The sequence below is a fragment of the Mirounga leonina genome, unplaced genomic scaffold (assembly GCF_011800145.1).
Source record: "Mirounga leonina isolate KUSES-001 unplaced genomic scaffold, KU_Mleo_1.0 Mir_99, whole genome shotgun sequence".
Lineage (NCBI taxonomy): Eukaryota > Metazoa > Chordata > Mammalia > Carnivora > Phocidae > Mirounga > Mirounga leonina.
In genome coordinates this window covers 6,522,325-6,544,237 of record NW_023270971.1, presented here as the reverse complement: position 1 = coordinate 6,544,237, position 21,913 = coordinate 6,522,325, and the positions used below count along the sequence as shown (strand labels likewise).

At 40.7% G+C, this 21,913-nt stretch overlaps 1 protein-coding gene across 1 annotated transcript in view; it reads right to left on the bottom strand.

Moving 5' to 3' along the window:
- Positions 1-15,635, bottom strand: part of LOC118006757 (zinc finger protein 300-like) — a 17,250-nt gene extending 1,615 nt beyond the window's left edge. The window contains exons 1-4 of the mRNA XM_034999529.1: positions 15,612-15,635; positions 13,567-13,611; positions 12,701-12,827; positions 12,314-12,409 (exon numbers count right to left, since the gene is read on the bottom strand). Of these exons, the coding sequence (XP_034855420.1) occupies positions 12,314-12,409; positions 12,701-12,827; positions 13,567-13,581 (238 nt within the window). The 5' untranslated portion in view covers positions 13,582-13,611; positions 15,612-15,635. The remainder of the gene's footprint in view (positions 1-12,313; positions 12,410-12,700; positions 12,828-13,566; positions 13,612-15,611) is intronic.
- Positions 15,636-21,913: the final 6,278 nt, after the last annotated feature.

Genomic DNA, 21,913 nt, shown 5'->3' with positions numbered 1-21,913 from the left:
GGTTTCATTTTTATATATAACAGTTTGAGATATAATTCACATCCTTGGTGCAACCATCACCATTATCATTTTTAGAATATTTTCATCACCCCCCCAAAACTCTGTACCCATTAGCAGTCACTCCCCATATCTCCCCAACCTTCCCATCTCTAGACCACCACCAATATACTTTGACCCTGAATCTTCCTAATCTAGACATTTAATATAAATGGAATATTGCAATGTGTGGTCCTTGTTTCACTTAGCATAGTGTTTTCAAGGTTCATCCTTGTGTCATGTATTAGTAGTTTACCTCTTTTCATGGCCAAATAATATTCCATCATATGGACATGCCAGCTTTTCTTTATCATTCATCAGTTTGTGGACAGTTAGGCTCTTTTCACTTTTTGGCTATTATGAATAATGCTGCTATGAACATTGGTGTACAGGTTTTTGTGTGGGCGTATGTTTCCATTTCTCTTGAGTAGATACCTACGAGTGCAATTCATCTTTTGAGGAACTATCAGACTGTTTTCCAAAGCAGCTGCTTTTTTACAGTTCCATCAGCAAAGAAGTATATGAGGGTTCCAGTTTCTATACATCCTCTCCAACATTTGCTCTTGCCCATTTTTTCTTTTTTTTTTTTTAAAGATTTATTTATTTATTTTGAGAGAGCGAGAATGAGAGAGAGAGAGAGAGTACATGAGTGGGGAAGGGTCAGAGGGAGAAGCAGGCTCCTCGCTGAGCAGGGAGCCCGATGCGGGACTCGATCCCAGGACTCCGGGATCATGACCTGAGCCGAAGGCAGTCGCTTTACCAACTGAGGCACCCAGGGGCCCCTTGCCCATTTTTTCAATTATGGACACACTAGGGGGTGTGAGGTGGTATCTCATTGTGGCTTTGCTTTGTATTTTCCTGATGGCTAATGGTGTTCAGCATCTTTTCATGGGCTTATTGGTCATCTGTATATCTTCTCTGGAAAAACATCTATTCAGATCCTGTATCTACTTTTTTTTTTTTTTTTTTAAGAGAGAGAGCATATATGTGAGTTGGGTGGGGGGGAAGCAGAGGGAGAGGGAGAGAGAGCATCTTAGGCAAGATCCATGCCCAGTGCAGAGCCTGATGCAGGGCTTGATCTCATGACCCCGAGATCATGACCTGAGCCGAAATCAAGAGTCAGAAGCTTACCAACTGAGCCGCCCGGGTGCCCCTCCTATATCTACTTTTAAGTTGGGTCATTTTTCTTTTCAATAGGAATTCTATATATTCTAGATACAAGTCCCTTATCATATACATAATTTTCCAAAATTTTGTCCCATATCTATTTGGTTTCTTGATAGTGTCCTCTGAAGCACAAAATTTTTAAATTTTGATAATAACCAATTCATCTTTTTTTTTTTACTTTTTTGCTTATGCTTTTGGTGTAATATTTAAGTATCTATTGTCTTATGCAAGGTTACAAAGATATGCCAGGTTAACTGTCAATAGACTGAAGATTATAAGAACTTGATTTCAGAAGTAGCAGCATTCACCTCTGTGTTAAAGTTTGTACCTTATATGTTAAAACCAAAGGCAGGTGAATGAAAGTCTTAATAATAAAGAAATTTCAAGGGAAGAGATAAGGGAAATAGCAGTCTTGATCTCTCCACCCCACCTCATGCACCTTCCATTCTCCACTTTCAACACCTTCAAACCCTGATCCAGTAAATGCTTCTGACTCTCCTCATTATCTTTCTTTTTCCCATAGCTTCTGGTACGTCAGGGTTTTGGGTTTATTTTATGCTTTCATCAGGCAACCAAGAAGATACTACTATTCTTGTCCTGTGTGTTCAGTTTCAAGAAAATAAGCCACATGGCTAAAAACTTCTTCTAATCAGGTAAGTGATAATTTTTTTGTTGTTGTTAAATTGTTAGATTACGTGAGCTCTCTAGTACCACCTGGATCCAAAATTCTGTGACTCTGTTTCCATGGTGCTATGGTTTTAAGATTCTAATCCATTGGTGGTTTAGTTGTCAAGGCAGTTACAGGCAGCCTCACCCTCTTCTCTGGTCTCCTGTTTCTGGGATTTCAGACATGGCTGGCGGGTATTCCTAAGCCAAGTGATATCTTCTTCAAGAAAGTAAACACAGCCCACCCGTGGGTCTATGTGCCCTACCTTATAAGGAGAAGACAGCCACAAAAACCATCCTTATGCTCAATAAGGCAGGCAAGTTCCAGTGAGGAGAAAGGACATTGAAAAACTACCCTGGCTAAGTTTTTTTAGAAAGAGACATAGTGTACTGGCCACTAGGCTCAGATGAGTTTGTGGAGAAAGATGCAAACATGGATGGAGTGGTCAATATGTCCTCTTACAAGGAACCCATCTTAGAATACAAGACGGTGACTCTTCTCAAGGGCCAATGCTGGATGATGGTATAACTCCCTGGAAGAGGAGAGGACCCAGCAGAATTCTGTCTTGCAGCCAACCAGGAAAGGAAAACCAGTCCCCTGGGAGAGAAAGAGATGGAGGTCTGGTCTTTCATCAGGGTTTCTTACCCTGGGAATTTTCTTACCAAAGGAATTTGCTGTTCTGTGAGGTGAACAGACGGTAAGACCCTCGGCTTCAAAAATGTTTCAAAATCACTCCAATCCCAGATGTATGGTACCTACCCTGCCCCATTTCCCCTGCACTCCCCCCCAATCCTGCCAACTGTCTTTTTCCATCATGCCCTGTGTATGGGGAGGTGTCAGGATGCTTCCCAAGTAATTTCTATTAAGGAAAAAGGAAGGGGGCCAGAAACCTCTTACCCTGCCTTGTTGGTTACAAATTTCGTTCCACTTCACAGGGCTTTCTCAAGAACTTCTAGTGGATGATTCCATTTGTGGTGGATACCATTTGTGGATTCTCTAGCATGTAGACTGATAGTCAAGATTATATATACTGTTGATTCTATTATTTTAAGCAGTTTCCCTTTTATTAACAGATTACATTCTATGGAACTTTTGTTAGAATAAATGAACCAATGTTGATACATTATTAATTGAAGTCCATGCTTTACTCGGATTTCTTTAGCTTTTATCGGATGTCCTTTTTCTGTTCCAGGATTCCCTCCAGGATACTACATTACATTTAGTCATCATGTCCCCTCAGGCTCCTCTTGCTGAGGCAGTTTCTCTGACTTTCCTTGTTTTTAGAATCTTGACGGTTTCGAGAAGGACTGGGTCAGGTACTTTGTGAAATGCCCCTCTATTGGGATTTTTCTGATATTTTTCACATGCTTAGACTGCAGTTGTGTGTTTTTAGGGAGGAAGATGACAGAGGCAAAGTACCGTTTCATCATATTATAGCAAGGGTGCCCGCTGCCAGCCTGACTTAGCAGTGTTGGTATCAACACTGATCATCTGAGATAATGTTTGTCCCATTTCTCCACTGTGAAGTTACTCTTTCCCCCTCTCTTTCTACACTGTCCACTTTGGAGCTATCAGAGCACACACTTCAGGACAGAAAAGCTGTGCTCTCCATTCTGTTTTCTTTCTTTTTTTTTAAGATTTTATTTATTTATTTATTTGAGAGAGAGAGAGAAAAACAGCATGAAAGGGGAGAGGGTCAGAGGGAGAAGCAGACTCCCCGCTGAGCCGGGAGCCTGATGTGGGACTCGATCCCAGGACTCCAGGATCATGACCTGAGCCAAACGCAGTCGCTTAACCAACCGAGCCACCCAGGCGCCCTATGCTCTCCATTCTTGAGGGCAGAGTTTCTACTGATTTTTAAACTATTTGTTATTTCCTCAGTGGTTGTTCTAGGGCTTAGACAGTATCTCTTAATTTGTCATAATATCCTTCAGATTAATCTTAATTCCAAGATATATAGAACATCTGCCCCACCCCTCACTTTATGCTATTGTTGTCATGTCTCTATATATTAAAACCCAACAATACAGTGTTATAATTGTTGCTTTACATAATTTTACATCTTTTGAAGAAACCAAGAGAAGACAAGACACACACACTTACTTAATACTTCCTTACTTCCCCATAACTTTTCTTCTCCTCTCCTTTGTATTGTAATATTATATCTCTTTATGTTACAGACCCAGCAACTCAATTTTTGAAAGCATATTTATGGAGATATAGTTTGTACATCATACAATTCACGCATTCAAAGCATAGCATGCAAGGGTTTCAGTGAAAGCACAGACACGGGTCACCATCCCCTGGGAAACACGTTCTATAGCCCTTAGCCATCCTGCCCTCTAACCTCCCAGTGTCTGCCTTCCTTGCTAGTATTCACAGCAGTGGTTTGTCCTGTGACCTCAATTCTTTGCAAGATCCAAGAAGAGTTGTTGGTTTCCAGTTTGTTCAGATTGTTTTTCTTGTTTTAAAAAATGGGATTGATAACTCCAAGACTATTCCGTGTCAGACAAGAAATCAGAAGGCTGCTCAGTTAATTATTCTTCATTCTTTTTCTGTTCTCAGAATGTATACTAACAATCTAGCTTCAAATTTACTGATTCTTCTGCCAACTTAAATCTACTGTTGAGCCCCTATAGTGACTCGTCATTTCAGGTACTGTTACCTCTCAATGCCAGAATTTCCACTTGGCTCTTTCAAATAATGTTTACCTACTGATAGTCTCTATTTGATGAGTTACTGTCATAAACGTAATTTCCTTTAGCTTTTTGAAACTATAATAGCTTTTTTGGAGTCTTTGCCATATGAGTTCATAATTTGGGCCTCCTCAAAGTAGTTTCTATTGCCACTACTTTTCCTGTATTGAAGGTGATAATACTCTGTTTCTCTGCATCTCTCATAGTTTTTGAGATAATACAGTGTTGCAACTTTGGATTATGATACATCCCTCTCAGGGATCATTGATGTTGCTCTGTTTTGTTAATTTTATTAGTTGGCTTCATGGCTTCCCTGGACTAATTTCCGTGGAGTCTATTTTCCCCAACAGTGTGTAGCCTCTGATGTCAGTGCTCAGTTTCCCCATGTGCTTCCCAGGAGTCACCCAGGCTCAAAAAAGCGTAATGTTTAGCCAGTGATCGGTGAGAGGCTGTGCTTAGGCCCCTTGAGCCAGTAAGGCTTCCACTCCTTGTTCATGGATCTGTGTATGACTTGGGAATTCCTTCAAGCCTGCCCCATGTCTAAGAGTGACTAGTGCCTTTCAAGTGCCTGCTCCAGTTGGTCCTCGATATGTGTGTGATACCTAGACATGTGCACAGCTTTCCAGATGGATTATTATAACTACGATCTTACAGGGCACTTTTTAGCTATTTCCCTGATTCTTTCTGTTAAACTTCTGGATGGCCTGCTGTTTCATTTGTTGTTGTTTTATAGAACTATTAGAATTATAATCGCTTACAACTAAGGTCTCTAAGTTCACCAATGCCTAAGTCATGCGTTCCCCCCACTGTGTAGCAAATAAAGGCAGCTCCTTCCATGGAGCTGTGGAGCTCCAGCCCTCCCTTCCTCTTCTCCCTCTGGACAGGTGTCTCATTTACTGCATCAGATCAATAGAGGAGGTGGAAGGGGCAGCCTATTTTTCCTGGAGTGACACATCTATCCTACAAGTGGAGTTGAAGAAACTTCTTGGCTTCTCCTCTTGCATAGAAACTCCACCCTACAAGTGGGATTTTGGAGGAGAAATGGGAGCCCAAGGTCTTTTTGAGTCACTCCTTCCAGGATAGAACCTCTGCTCTATAAGTGGGACCTGGGAGAATGATAGCTTGCTGTCCTTTCATCCTGCCCCCTAGCATGAAACATCTGCCCTACAAACTAGAGTATGGGGGGTGGGGTGGGATCAGGGCCCCAGGACTCTTGGCCTTCCTTGCCTTGGGTAAAGCCTCTGCTGTATAAGGCAGGAGCTAGGTTGGGCATGGAAGCCCCAGTCTTCTCAGCTGCAGCTGACTAAAATTGAGCTTCTTAATATGCAGCCAGAGTGGCAGATGAGGCTCTCCTTTGAGGATGACAGGCTTGAATGAGATTTTAGCCCCTTAATAGGATCTTTTTTTTCTGAGTCCCTTTATTTCACTGAAAAGGTTTATCAGGTTGTTGATATTTAAAGTCTTTTAGGGGCGCTTGGTTGGCTCAGTCAGTTGAGCGCCCAACTGTTGATCTCGGCTCAGGTCTTGATTTCGGGGTTGTAAGTTCAAGCCCCATGTTGGGCTCCACGCTGCGCGTGGGGCCTATTTAAAGAAAATAAAGTCTTTTAAATCATTCTCTTGTCATTTGAAATCTAGAATAGTTGGTTTTTCTTTAACTCTGTAAGACTCCAAATGTCTGGAGTCTATTTGCTTTCATTTTGGCTGGTCAATCATTAATTTTGCCCAAGTTTATCTCTTTCTTGTAATAGTTTGCCAAAGACAGCTAAGATCAATCAGCAAATATTGCCAATATTCTGTTTTCTAGTATCTTCTAGAGGTGTCACACAGTCGGCTTATGTAGAGGAGACAATTTTACCATATGTTTTGCCAGTTTGTCACCATCTTTCCAGACTCTAACATCGGTTTTCTCACTGCCCCAGGATTTGGCGAATGTTACCTCTTTTAGTTTTTGTTACATTAGCAGTACACTTCTAGGAGCAAGCTCTAAACAAAGTAGCTTAATACAGGAAAGATGCAGGGCAGTGATTCCAGCCCTATACCCTTGTGAGAATGAAACAGAATGATGCATGCAACCCCCACAGGCCAATCTCCCTACATCAAAGCACTGATCACAGTGAACTGTTTCCTTAACTGTTTAATTACAATGGGAACTCCAATTATACCCTTGGAAAATACAAAAATAGCTAACATCTTATGAGGACCATACATATATTATATTGTATAATCCTGGCAATAACCCAAGAAATCATAGCACGATTCTAATTCACAGAAGAGAATACGAGGCTCAAAGCAAATCCAGAATCTAGATCTAGCTGGCTCCAGAACGAGACCTCTCACACCAACTCTTGTATGTTTCCTGTCTGTATTCCTAAATCTCTATTAAAACTCACTTCCGAAGAATGAAGTTCCATCTTGAATTAATAAATAAGGAACAAGTTGATTTCTAATGCCGTAGATAGTCATATGTAAATTTGCAGGATATCTCCGCAAATTTTATTTTAAAAAATGAAGGATTCTCTGGGGTGCCTGGGTGGCTCAGCTGGTTAAGCATCTGCCTTCGGCTCAGGTCATGATCTCAGGGTCCTGGGATCAAGCCCCACGTCGTGCTCCCTGCTCAGCGGGAAGCCTGCTTCTCCCTCTCCCTCTGCTGCTCCCCCTGTTGTGCGCTCTCTCTCTGCCAAATAAATAAAATCTTAAAAATATAAAATAAAAATGAATGATTCTCTCTGAAAAAAGTCCCTACATTTCTGAATTGTAAAATCCTTATTAAAGTATTTCTTACTATTCTATCACAAGGTGAATTAGGAAATGCCAAATAGACGGAAATGGTGCACAGTAAAATGAACCCCCAAACATATTGTTGGGCTATGGAGTACTTATAATTTGTATCTTCAGCTTTATGAAGTAATCCAGTGAAAAAGAGCAGTAGTGTATGTATTAGGGCTAGAGCTTGGGCTAGGGCTGCCATAACAAAATGTCATAAACTGGGTAGCTTAAGAAACAGAAATTTATTTTCTCACACTTCTGGAGGCTGGGAGTCCAAGATCAAGGTGCCAGCACAGTTGGTTTCCTCTGAGGCTACCCTCCTGCTGCCTCTTCACAGGGTCTTTCCTCTGTCACCTGCATCCCTAGTGTCCTAATCTCCTCTTCTTATAAGGACACCAGTCAGATTGGAGTAGGGGCCAGCCTAATGGCCTCATTTTAACTTCATTGTGCTTTAGAGGCCCTATCTCCAAATACAGTCACACTCTAAGGTACTGGGCATTAGGGCTTTAATTAGTGAAGACAATAACAGTATGTAAGAAGAGGGTAATTTAGTCACCAAAAACAATTATTTAAATCATAGTGAATGTCGTAAGAAGCCATGGCTATTTTCTTTCGCTCATTCTCATATATCTATGTCGTATGTACATATGAACAACAACAACACCTTTTCATATTCTTTCATTGATCAAAATGAGCAGAAGTCATATATATGTGTGTATACATACACACACATGTACTAGCAATGAACAGGAAAAAAAGTTAATTTTACACTTTAGAATCTTTTTAATTGAAGTATAGTTGACATATAATATTAGTTTTAAATTCTTCTTGAATGATATATTTTCTGTTAAATAGAAGAAAAATGGTATTATTCAATGTGGAAGATCTTGGTAGATGGCATTGTACATGTAATACTTATTTTATATTCATATTTATGTTAACTTCAAATATACAATTCCAATATATGATTTATGTTATGTGGCGTATAACATATTATAATACAACCAGGACTATAATGCTTTCATACTTTGCAAATTGTCCACATATGCTTTTCTAATTTTGTTCTGACTAGTCCACTTACTAATATTCCAAAGGTCTTTGTAGGCCATAGTGAGCGTTTATCCTTCAACGAGGGGTACTTTCTGTAATATCTTTGAGAAATGCTTTGGCATCACATATGGAATACGATTTCTACAAAAACATAGCTACCTACTTTAAAAATATGTTGAATAGGCTTGACTTCTTGATACATACTAAGATTTGATTTCTACTGAGGCTTTTATTTGTAGATATTCCCGTATTAGTTTCTTTTAAGGAATTTTTTCTTGATGAGTCCTTTTATGTCGACAGAAGGCTGAGCTATGTCTGAAGGCTTTTCCACATTGATTGCATTTGTAGGGCTTTTCTCCTGTGTGAGTTCTGTGATGTATAATGAGGTCAGACTTCTCAGAAAAGGCTTTTTTACACTCATTACATTCATAAGGTTTCTCCCCAGTATGGATTTTCTGATGTCTCATAAGGCATGACACTTCACTGAAAGCTTTCTCACACCTGGTACACACATAAGGTTTCTCTCCTGTGTGTATTCTCTGATGTACAAAGAGGTGTGACTTCATGCTGAAGGCTCTCCCACATTCATCGCACCCATAGGGTTTCTCTCCAGTATGAGTTCTCTGATGAATGTTGAGGTGTGATTTTTGGAAAAAGGCTTTCCCACACTCACCACATTTATAGGGTTTCTCCCCAGTGTGGATTCTCTGATGTTCGATGAGGTGTGACTTATGGGCGAAAGATTTTCTACATTCAGTACACTCGTAAGGTTTCTCTTGAGTATGGATCCTCAGATGGATAACAAGGTTGGACTTCTTGCTGAAGGCCTTTCCACACTCCGTACACACAAAGGGCTTTTCTCCTGTATGAGTTCTCTTATGTATAATGAGGTCTGACTTCTGGAAGAAGGCTTTCCCACATTCGCTACATTCATTCTTTCTTCTGTTACCACTAAATGAGCCTAAATAATTCAAACTCCTACCATAGGAGGCATATTTTTGGAGTCTTTGTTTGGAAGAAACAAAGTCTGTGCTCAGAGGAAATATATTTCTAAGTGCATGACATTTGTTGCCCTTTTCCCCAGTCACAGTTTCCTGGTCAATGAATGCAACATGTTTCAAAAATGTTTCTTGGTTCTCTTGGTGTCTTTCCAAGGGGTTATCAAGTTGCCAGACTTCTTCTATAAGGAAGCATAATTAGCTCTGTTTGTGAATATTTCTGCTAATGTATTATGGTTCATAACTTTTCACCCTATTGTGAGATTGAATCTTTACTTTAAGGCCTAGTATCCCTAATGAACAGAAATACCAAGGCTACATGGAATCTATACCCCTGAGCTTTGTAAGAAAACCACAACTTAAAAAAAATCATATTCGTAGAAACAGAAATAGAGAATATGACAAAGAACACAAATATATCTGGCTGTCTGCAAATAGGACTTTGCAAACTGGGAAGAAAAACAAAAATAATTACAAGGTGCAATAAAAAGGAACAAAGGAGGACAGCTGTTACGGGGTCAATAGGAAGAGCCCATCTAGAGAATTACAATGACTGGCTGAAATGGTGATCAGAGGAAATAAAGGAGAGATTGGATGAGGAACAGAGAGATCTGAGCTGGTGTCTCATCGACTCATTGTTGGATTGCTCTAGTTTAATCCTCACTCGTCTCTCTGCTTCCAATGTCTCTGAGCTCGTCTAGTCATCCATCAGCATGAAACGGACTTGACAAAGCCATCGAGCCCACTTGCAAGCAGTAGCCAGTGCCTCAGAAAGCCGTAACAGTAATTCGTTCTTATATGGGTGTGAAGGCCCAGGAACCCATGTGTCCAGTAAGAGAGAAATAAGCCACAGAATAAGCCAAATACAAATGCCTCAGGGTTAGATTAACTACTGAATTCTCACTCCTGAGTGTGTCATCTTAGTCTATTAATAGTTCACAGATACTACATTAATCCTGACTTTTAAATACTCTCCCCCCTTTCTTCTCTACCTAGCACATATAGAAGAGGAATCACAGTTAAGAAAACAGGTACTAAGTCCAGATTACCAGGGTTTCAATCCTACCTCCATCACTAATTAGACATGTGGCAGAGGTCAAGTTCCTTGATCTCTTTGGGCCTCAACTTCCCTTTCTATAAAAAAAGGGATAATAATAGCACCTACCTTGTAGTGTTGTCATGAGAATTAAATGAGTCAATAGACGTAAAGTACTCAGAATACTGCCTCACACATAATACGTTTTGTCAGTTAGATACCATTATTACACGTATTATTACTGACAACTATGTGCTTGCCACTTTTGCTTTACATCGTGTTTTCCAAATTTCTGGATTCTATTAATGTGGAGACGCTAAGCAGCAGATTTCTCACTCTGGATCTAAAACCCTATCTGTCTTCATTTTCATCTATTTTATAAACCTCTGACAGTACTTGACTACTGTTAAACTTATGCTACCTACATCCAGAGCAATAAAGTCATTCCCTGGCTCAGAATTCAATAATTCTCCTGAACTTCCTAACCCAGTTCCTGACATATGAGCCATCAGTCTTTAAAGAAAGTGAGTAGATTTCTATTCTTTATCCAACACTGGCTCCCCAGAGGCTAGACTGGACACCTCTCCTAGGAAGATACACACATGGCCAAAAAACACATGAAAATGTGCTCAACATCACTAGTCATTCAGTGCAAATCAAAACCATAAGATACCACTTCATACCCATTAGGATTGCTACTAGAAAAACAAAACAAAACAAAAAATAACAAGCGTCAGTGAGGATGTGGAAAAATTGGAACTTCTGTGCACTGCTGGTGCGAATGTAAAATTGTGTGGTAGCTGTGGGAAACATCACAGCAATTCCTTAAAAATGTAAACACAGAATTACCACATGGTCCAGCAAATTCACTTCTGGGTGTATACCTAAAAGAACTGGAAGCAGGGGCTCAAACAGAAATTTGGACACCAACGTTCTTGGAAGCATCATTCACAGGAGCCCAAAGGTAGAAACAACTCAAATGTTCATTGCAAATAAATGGATAAACAAAATGTGGCATACACATACAAGAGACTATTCTTCAGCCCTAAAATCAATCAAATTCTATCACATGCCACAACGTGGATGAACTTCGAAGATATACTAAGTAAAATAAATCAGACATAAAAGGACAAATACTGTTTGATTCCATTTATATGAGGTATCCAGAATGGTAAGATTCTGAGCAAAGAAAGTAAAGTAGTGGTTAGCAGTAGCTAGCAGGGGAGGTAGGGCGGGGAGGTATAGTTTAACGGGTACAGAGTCTCGGCTGGTGGTGATGAAAGAGTTCTGCAGATGGATGGTGGGGATGGTGCACATCAACGTGAATGTACTTAATGCCGCTGAACCATACACTTAAAAATAGTAAATTCTATGGTATGTATATTTTGCAAAAATTTAAAAAAGGCAAAAAAACTTCTCAAAGTCTTAAATGAAGTTGGTTAAGAATCACAGGCAGAATATACCTGGAAGGGAAAATGTCACTCTCTAATAGCCATGCAGAGAAGAGCATTAATGTGGGAAGGTGATATATGGAAATGGCATTCAGGTAAATAAGGAACTTATGTCAACCATCCCAGTTGTTTTCAAAGGGCCAAAGGCTTTAAGAAGAGAGCCCTGAAGCATATTTTTCAAAGATGCCAACCCTTACTGATCAACTGTGATCTTTTAAAAAATTTTCTTTTAAATTCCAGTAAACATATAGTGTTACATTAGTTTCAGGTATGCAATATAGTGATACAACAGTTCCGTATATTTCTCAGGGCTCAGGACAAGTATACTCTTAATCCCCTTCACCTATTTCAGCCATCCTCCCACTATCTCTGCTCTGGTAACCATCAGATCAACTGTGATCTTAATTTCATTCACTTCCATCCACAGAGTCCTTTACCTAACTCACCTGCATAGTTCCAATTTGGGATTTCTCTCTCCACCATCCATGGTTCTTCACCTTGTTCCAACTTGTGGATCACAGATGGCTTTGTGGTTTGATATCCTGTCAATGGGAAATGATAGAGGATTTGGACCTAGCTACCTGGGCTTCAGGTCCTTTGAACTCTGAACTTCATCAGGGACTTCCTGATGAAGGTGCCCATTTGTACCTGAAAAAGAGAGGTCTTTAAACAAACTTGAAGCCAGACCTCCCAAAGACTGTCAATCTTAAATCTACTAAGACCCAGAGCCATACTTGTAAAAGTACTTCAAAGGGCTGATTATTTGGAGCAACTGAGAAAGGTAAGGTAGTTAACTAAGCACATGGCAATCAACACTGGGAAATGGTCCTCACCCACTGAGATGAGGTTGATATAGTTCTCTAGCATCACATCCCTGTATAGATCCCTCTGGGGAAGGTCCAGATACTGCCACTCCTCCTGGGTGAAATCCACAGCCACGTCCTTGAATGATACTGGTCCCTGCAACAACACATTCCTATTCCAACTAAAGTCATCAGTACTGCACAAAATGGAAAAAAAAAAAAAGCATGGCAACTTGTTTAAAGCATGCTCATTATTTGATAATGCTTCTTAAAATTTGGCCCCATTTCATTTTGGGTGATAGTATACTAATTTGGTCTCATTCTGTTTCTCCTGCCCTATGCTTTGATGCCCATTTGTCTAGTTTTATGTTTCATTTTGTGGGTAACACAAAAATCATATGTGAAACATTTTACACTGAATATTCATTATTCATTAGGCCATTCTTTCATTGTCATTAAGCAAATATTTACTGAACACTCCATACACATCCAGAACTGATTGTCCTAGATGCAAAGGACCAAATATCAGAATCCGATCCAATTTGCCAAGGCACAGAAAAGATGCTCACTTGGTATCAAGTTATACAAAGAGAAGGCGGCACTGTTCAAAATGCTCTTGATAAGTTTTTTTTAACAAAGTATTTTAATTGTCAATGTTTAAATTAACAATGTACTAAATATCTGTTTTGCTATTTTTCATTTTCCTATACTTGTATGACCAACAGTAAGAGGATTTAATGTTTTAACCAACATTTTTAAAGGTCACAGAACAACTATAACCAATATAAAAAATCCCATTGATTATTAAGATTTCTTTGCATGATTTTAGCTCACATGGTCATTTTTACAGTCCTCCACTACTGTTCCTATATAATGAACGGAACAAACTAACTCACCTGGGACTTGGTCATTTTCTGCAGCCTTTGGGTGAAGACAGAGATCTATGAACACAGAGGTAGGGGGAGAGATGGAGCCATGAGAGACCAGGTATGACTTGAAGATCCCAGAATCCCTGGTGTGACAAAGCCATCCACAGCTGCCTCAACAGTTCAGTAGGGGAAGCCACTCTGTGAGAGAATGTCTCCTGGGCCCTCCAGAACTCATTGTGAGAAAAACCACAGATTTGCACTAAGATTTAGCTGCAAGACCATCTGTTGCAGCACTTCTTAACATACTGAAAAATTGGAACAAATTAAGGAACTGGTAAAACAAACAGATATATACTCCAAAGATAAAGTAATTTACAGTCATCAAAAATGATGTTGCCAAATGTTTATCAATATGTAATGGCAGTTGGTGCACATCCTTCTCTGACCATTTAGTCATGCCTTCTGTGGATTCTAACCAGGGCTGTAGGAACAGACAGGTTGGAGTCTGAAGGTAGAATGTACCAGCAACAGGTTCTCAGTGGGACCCAGGAACTGCGGAAGAGACACCAACAGACCCTGGACATATAATGTCCACATCGTGAGATTCGTGCCACGGTCTTTCTGGAATCTTTCCCGGGGAGCTGAGTTGCCGATCCCTGTGTTTTAAGCTAAGGGGGAGGAGAGGTCAGTTAAATGCTATGTTTTAGGTTGGGAGACATATAAAGAGTAGGAGATTTGGAGGAAAATATTTGGGCTTGAATTTACCTCTGGCTGTTTGACTTTGGGCAAGTCAGTCAACCTCACCTCTCCAGCCTCAGTAAAATTAGAAATCATATCTGTGTTATATCAGAGATTAAGGTAAGAAGCATATTTTGATTAAGGTAACAAACATATTTTACAGAACCTAATGTTAATATGTTAATGTGTGTGTGTGTCCATGCTGGCTGTTTCCTCTACCCAGCACACTCTTCTATTTCTTTCTTTCTTTTTTTTGAAGATTTATTTATTAGAGAGATAGACCGGGGGGGGGGGGGCGGGGAGGAAGGGTCAGAGGAAGATGAAGAGAATCTCGAGCAGACCCCCAGCTGAGCATGGAGCCAGACACAGGACTCCATCTCATGACCCTGAGATCATGACCGGAGCAGAAACCAAGAGTCAGATGCTTAACCAGATTGAGTTACCCAGGCATCCCCACTCTTCTACTTCTTCAACTCTTTACTCAAAAATCACCAAGGAGGCCTCCACTGTCTACCTAAGTTAAATTTAATCCCCCCCATTTCCCTTACCCTGATCTACTTTTTCTTTGTGTATAAATTCTAATATATAATTTACTATCTAATATACTATATGATTATGCTTATTGTTAACTGACTGTCTCTACTTACTAAAACTAAGATTTCATAAAGGCAGGGAGCTTGATTCAGTACTGTATATTCAGTACTGTATCCCCAGCACTAGAAACAGTGTCCGGTTCATGGATGCCCAATAAATAGTCTTTTAAAAAAAATACAGTTATATGTAGTAAATTTCATAAAACAATCCTTATCACAAGGGAATACACATGTGCTATTTTACAGTATTTTATCTATTTTTTTAAGTGCCTGCTTACTGTAGGATTCCATTCATATGACGTTCTACAAAGGCAAAACTAACCTATAGAGATAGAAATTGGAAACTGGTTGGTTCTTAAACAGGTGGGGGGAGGAGTTGACTAAAATGGAGCAGAACTTTCTGGGGGATTAAAATGTTTGATGGGGGTGGTAGTTACATGTGTGCATCAACAAATTTTACACTTTTGTTCTCTGTAAATTATATGCAAATCATTCTGTGTAAGTTATATCCGACCTAAAAGTACTGGCAAATAACAATACTAGTCTTGGCTCATTAAACAGATTTCACCACCCATACTCACTCCTGGGTTGCAGCCGATGGTTTGAAAAGCTGACTTAGAGAGTTGCTGTAAGGGTTAAAGGTTAGATGCCTTTGAAAAAGCAGGTAGCACTCCACCTGGAACATTTCAGACCTTCAGTAAAGCTTGGTTCTCTTTCCACACCCCGGAGGGCGCTCCTCACCTGGGTGTCCACCACTTGGCGCGCACTGGCACCCATGGATGCGCCGGATGCGCTCCAGGCACGACACCTGAAGCGCGACACCAGCAAGAACGCAGTCCCGGGACCCCGCCCACTCCGGGCTCACGGACCCAGGTTGAGGAGGGTAGCTTTTGACACATCCCGATCCACGCCTACTCCAAAGTCCTGCTGAATCCTATTGTTCTTCCCCCACCTCCCCGAGCCCGCGCCCACTGCCTCGGCGCACCTCCAGCCCAGACGAAGACCAAGCGGGTGCGGTGCTTAGAGCCTCCGGACTCGCCCCCGCCCCCCGGGCACTGCGGTGAGGACAGGAAGGGCACACATGCGCAGAAGAGGGCGCCGCGCGCGCGGGGCTCGCAGGAGTCCGTTGCCTTCGACTGCAAAATACATCTCCCAGAATGCCTGCGCTGCGACGCTGCACATGCGCAGCGAGAGGCCGGGAGCGCGTAGGGCGCTCGGGGGCTTTGCACCTGATCCCAGCACTGCGCCTCTAGTCCCCCCACCCCCGGGTTTCCAAGCCCTTCCTCCAAAAAGACCCACACGGAAGGTCTAACGCGCGCGCACGGAGCCACGAGCCTAGCGATAGAGGCAAGACCTACAATGTTTCGAGAATTCTACCAGGCCTGAGCACGTTTCACTAAAGGCTTGAGGACTTAACTCTGGAATTTCAGTTGGAGCCCAAACCCTTTCGGATTTTTGTGTTCAGCCTTTCTGCTTCTCTGAATGGACCTGTGAGTATAACGTTTTGAGCAAAGGGGAAATACGTCTCAGAGATTTCACTAGAATGCCTGTAAATCAAAGCTAACAATGGCATATTTTCTAAGAACACACAAATTAATTTCGATTACACAAATATGAAGACCAGTAGCTAACTTGTCTGAATAACAGAAAAAAAAAAAACTTGGAAAAAAACCTAGGGACAGTTTTCCTCCACAGGGCAGTTCGATGTTGTGAAGACACTGTTGCTCCAGATTGATGTAGTGCAACATTAATCAGTGTCCTGGTAGGTGTCCATAGATATTTTTTTGGATGATCACCTTCCACGTTGTGCCAGTTTCCATATGGCTTAAAAGTTATAACAAAAAGAAATACCTATAAAGCATTTACTTGGAGTAAAGAATATGGCTGGCAAAATAAAGATTTTTGTCCTTGGTTACCGAAGGGTAGCCTCTAGATTCTTGGAATTTCCCCAGTAATATCCCTGGTGGGCCCTGATAATTCATCCTACCTAGATGATTCATGGTGGGTCCCTGGATAGTTGACACCAAGAAGATGACTCAGGGTAGGAGCTGGCCACTCCACAAAGACCATGTGACTAGAGAGTTGGGGTTTTGAGTCACAAGATACATTTGTATACGTGCTGCCTAAGGGAGCATCACAAGATACATTTGGAGGACTTCTTGACCTCTGGGGAGTGAAGCAGGGTTGGAGATTGAGTTCAGCTTGAAGGCCTGTGATTCAGTCATTAGTGCCTAGATAATGAGACCTCAATAAAAACTCTGGACATCTAGCTCAAGTGAACTTTCCTGGTTGGCAATATTATATGTATTGTCATACATTGATGTGCTTGGAGGGTATGACATCCTGACTCAACACAGCGAGAACAACAGAAGTTTCACTTTTGTAACCCTTTCAGATCTTACACTATGAGTCTCTCCCTTTGGCTGGTTCTCATTTATATCCTAATGCTATAATAAATCTGTAATCATAAGTATAGTGCTTTCCTGAGTTCTGTGAGTCACTGAAGTGAATTATCAAAGTATCAGAGGGGGTACTGGAAACTCCTGGATTTTTGGCCCACTAGCCAGAGTAGCCCAGAGTGGGGCCCTGAGAACTCCTGGGCTTCTGGCTGGTGACCGAAGTGAGGGCAGTCTTATGAAGACCTGTGAAGTTTGGCCCAATTCCAGCTGGTTGGTGTCAGAAATCACTGAGAATATGTATTTTGCATGATTCTAGGTACTTTAAATGTATTAACTGATTTAATACTTCCTAACAACTCTATGAAGCAGATTCTATTAACCTCATTTTAGGCATGAAGGAATTGAGACCTACAGATTAATCCACTTATTGGGGGACACACAGCTAGTTAGTGGGAGAGCAAGGCAGAATGGCTGTAGACCATGGGTTGTAAATTGCCTCTCTCAGGCCACATTGGGCAGCTGCCTGTTTTTGCACTCTGTGACCACAGAATGATTTTTTTACATTTGTAAATGACTGGAAAAAAATTAAAAGAATAGAGTTGTGTTTGGGTCTTAGTTTATAAAAAGTGACTGCATGATGACACAGAGAGGTCAGTGTCATTGAAAGAAAAGTTTAATATTACTCAAAGTTGCCCTAGAAATGGGAGGCAGAGTCAAAGTTTCTGGGTCCCAATTCCACTGAGAGGGTTCCCCACACCAACAATAAGCAATTCTGTGACATCAGCCAGGAGTCCTACAGTTTAACTCAATTCTGCCACATCTCCTGGGAGATAGCATCTGATCCCACAGATTAAGGGTTCAGTCCTACAAGACTGACACCCCTCTCCACTTCACACCCCTCGCCTAGCCACAAGCCCAGGTTATTATATGCTTCTGACCCACCAGCTACAGAATGGAGGTTCCCAGGCTTCCTCCTTAAACTACAGATGCCAGTCACAAGTCTAGTTGTTACTTGTAGTTCTGACTGGCTATAAATTAGAGATTCCCACCACCCTTTCCTTGGGTTCAATTAATTTGGTAGAACCACTCATAGAACTCAAACATTTTACTTACTAGATTACTGATTTATTATAAAAATATATGACTCAGGAACAGCTAAATGGAAGACATATGGTGGGCAGGTATGGAGAAGGGGTGTGGAGCTTCCATACTCTCTGAACAAGTCACTCTCTCCACATCCCCACATGTTCACCAACCTGGAAGCTCTTCAAAACCTGTCCTTTTGGGGTTATATGGAAGCTTCATTACATAAGTGTGATTGATTAAGTCACTGACCATTGGTTATTGATTCAACTTCCAGCCCCTATCCCATCCCTAAAGATCAGGGGGTGGGACTGAAAATTTCACCCCTGTATTCTTGGTTGGTTGCCCTGGCAACCAGCCACCATCTTTAGGTGCTTTCCACAAGTCACATCAGTAATGTAAACCCAGTTGTGGTGGAAAAGGGCTATTACGAATAATAAGACACCCATTTCACCTTTATGGCTCTAAAGCAATTTCAGAAACAGGACAGGAGACCAATAGGATGGCAAAAGATGCTCCTTATCACTCTGGAAATTCCAAGGCTTTTGGAAGCTGTGAGCCAGGAACCATTGACAATACCATATATATATGAGAAATATATTTTGGTCATCTGAGTGACCAAATACGTTTTTCTTATAGATTATAGTATCACACAGGGCCACAGAGAGAAGCACCAGTGTTAGGAGGCCTTTTTTTTTTTTCTTTTTAAGATATGAGTGCTTTTTTTTTAAATTCTAGTATAGTTAGCATACAGTGTTATATTAGTTTCAGGTGTACAGTGTGGTGATTCAACGCTTCATACATCACCAAGTGCTCATCACTACAAATGCACTACAGACCATAGCTTTTACTAGCATTTTCATGGGAAAGGATAGGCAGAGCAGGGTAAACAGTTTAGGATTGGCTGGTTTGAGTAATTCTGCTGGGCTTTGGGACATTGGGATTGTCCTTAATTTTCTATTACCTGGCCCTGGATTGATTTAGGGCAGGGGAATATTAGCTTGGTGTGTGACTGTTAGATAAAGGAGGTGGTTAGGAGTATGGACTTGGGATTGGCTGGTTTACCTATTAGAGGAGTGCTGTCAGGCAAGTTATCACAATAGGAATTATTATTTTTTTAAAGATTTTATTTATTTATTTGACAGAGAGAGCAAGAGCAGGAACACAAGCAGGGGGAGTGGGAGAGGGAGAAGCAGACTTCCTGCCGAGCAGGGAGCCCTATGTGGGACTCGATCCCAGGACCCTGGGATCATGACCTGAACCGAAGGCAGATGCTTAACGACTGAGCCACCCAGGCACCCTCACAATAGGAATTAACTAGTTTTGGGAGTTTCCCCAGCCAGCAAAGACCCCCACCCCAGGAGATCAAACATCATAACACAGAGAAAATTAAAAATATGGTTAATATAAAATAGTATCTCAAGATACATGAACATTATGTGAAATTCTAATTTTAGTGTATATAAACTTTATATTATTGGAACACAGCAACATTTATTTATTATTGTCTGTGCCTGCTTTTATTCTACGACACTAGAGTTGACTTATGAGAGAAACCATGTGGCCTGCAAAACCTAAATTCTTCACTATTCGGCCTTACTAAAAAAAATTTGTCAACCTCTGCTCTGTAGTAAATGCCCTTAATCTGTATGAAATACTGCATAAAAATGAAAATGTAAAATTATAAACGTTTTAAAAATAAAAGGCTATATGTACTGAATCTTTGGGTGCGGAGACTTTAACATGCTACTATTATAAGGAAAAATAGATTCAATTATGGAAAATATTAAAACTTTCTATGGTAAAAAACAATTATAAAGGTACTTCCACTTCTAGGCAGATGGAGTAGATACAGTTTTCCCTACTCTCTCTGCTAAGGAAGAGCTCAGAATTCTATACATCTATACATCATTGTTTTCTGGCTTTCATAGTTTCTATTGAAAAGTCAGTTAAAAATCTTAGTCTTTAAAGGGAATATGTTTTCCTCTGACTACTTTTAAGATTTTCAGCTTTTTTCTTTTTTTTTAATACTTTTAAAAAAAGATTTTATTTATTTGACAGAGAGAGGCACAGCGAGAGAGGGAACACAAGCAGGGGGAGTGGGAGAGGGAGAAGCAGGCTTCCCGCGGAGCAGGGAGCCCAATTCGGGTCTCCATCCCAGGACCCCGGGATCATGACCTGAGCCGAAGGCAGACGCTTAACGACTGAGCCACCCAGGCGCCCCTCAGCTTTTTTCTTTTTTAAAGAACATCTTTATTGAGATATAATTCACCCATTTAAAGTGTATAATATAGTGGCTTTTAGTATAGTCACTGATACGCACAACCATTGCCACACTCAATTTTAAAACATTGTTAGCACTTCAAAAAGAAACCCTGTACCCTTTAGCTATTATTCCACTATTCACCATATCCTGTGCCCCAAGCAATCACTAGTCTACTTTCATTCTCTATAGATTTGCCTATTCTATTTATATTTTATTTAAATGGAATCATATAACATGTACTCTTTTATGATTGGCTTCTTTCCCTTAATGTAATATATTCAAGGTTCACCCATATGGCAGCATTTATCAGTGCTTCATTCTTTTTTATGGCTGAATAATATTCAATTGTATGTATGTACCATGCTTTCTTTATCCATTCACCATTTGATGGACATTTGGCTTCTTTGTACCTTTTTAAAAAAAAGATTTACTTATTTATTTTAGAGAGAGAGAGTGCGAGGTCAGGGGGGCAGAGGGAGAGAGAAACTCCAGCAGACTCCATGCCCAGCACAGAGCCCAAGGCAGGGCTTGATCTCACGACTCTCAGATCACTACCTACGCTGAAACCAAGAGTCGGATGTTCAACCCGACTGTGCCACCCAGGTGCCCGTTTGTACCTTTTGACTTTTATGATTAAATATATAAACAGTGTATACATTTTGGTGTGGACATACCACTTTCAGTTGTTTTGGTTAGATTCCTGGCAGTGGAATTACTGGGTCAAATAGTAATTCTATGTTTAACCATTTGAGAAACTGCCAAGTTTTTTCCAAAGTGGCTACACCATTTTACATCCTCACCAGCAGTGTATGAGGGTTCTGATTTCACCACATCATCACTGAGTTGTTATTGTCTGACTTTTTGATGCTAGCCATCCTTGTGGGTGTGAAGTGGTATCTCATTGTGGTTTTGATTTGCATTTCCCTGATGACTAATAATGTCAAGCATTTTTCATGTGTTTGTTGGCTATTTGCATATAGTGTAAGGTAAGGGTCCAGTTTCATTCTTTGTCATGTGCCTAGCAAATTTTCCAGGGCCATTTATTGAAAGAACAGTCCTTTCCTCATTGAATCATCTTGCCACCCATGTCAAAAACCACTTGAATATAGGTGTATGGGTTTATTTCTGGACTCTCCATTCTATTCTCTTGATCTATATGTCTATCCATATTCTAGTACCACATTATTTTGATTACCATGATTTTGTAGTAATTTCAACACAATGTTGAATAAAGGGCTGAAAGAAAGCATCCTTGTTCTATGCTTATCTTAGGGGAAAAACTTTTAGTCTTTTAC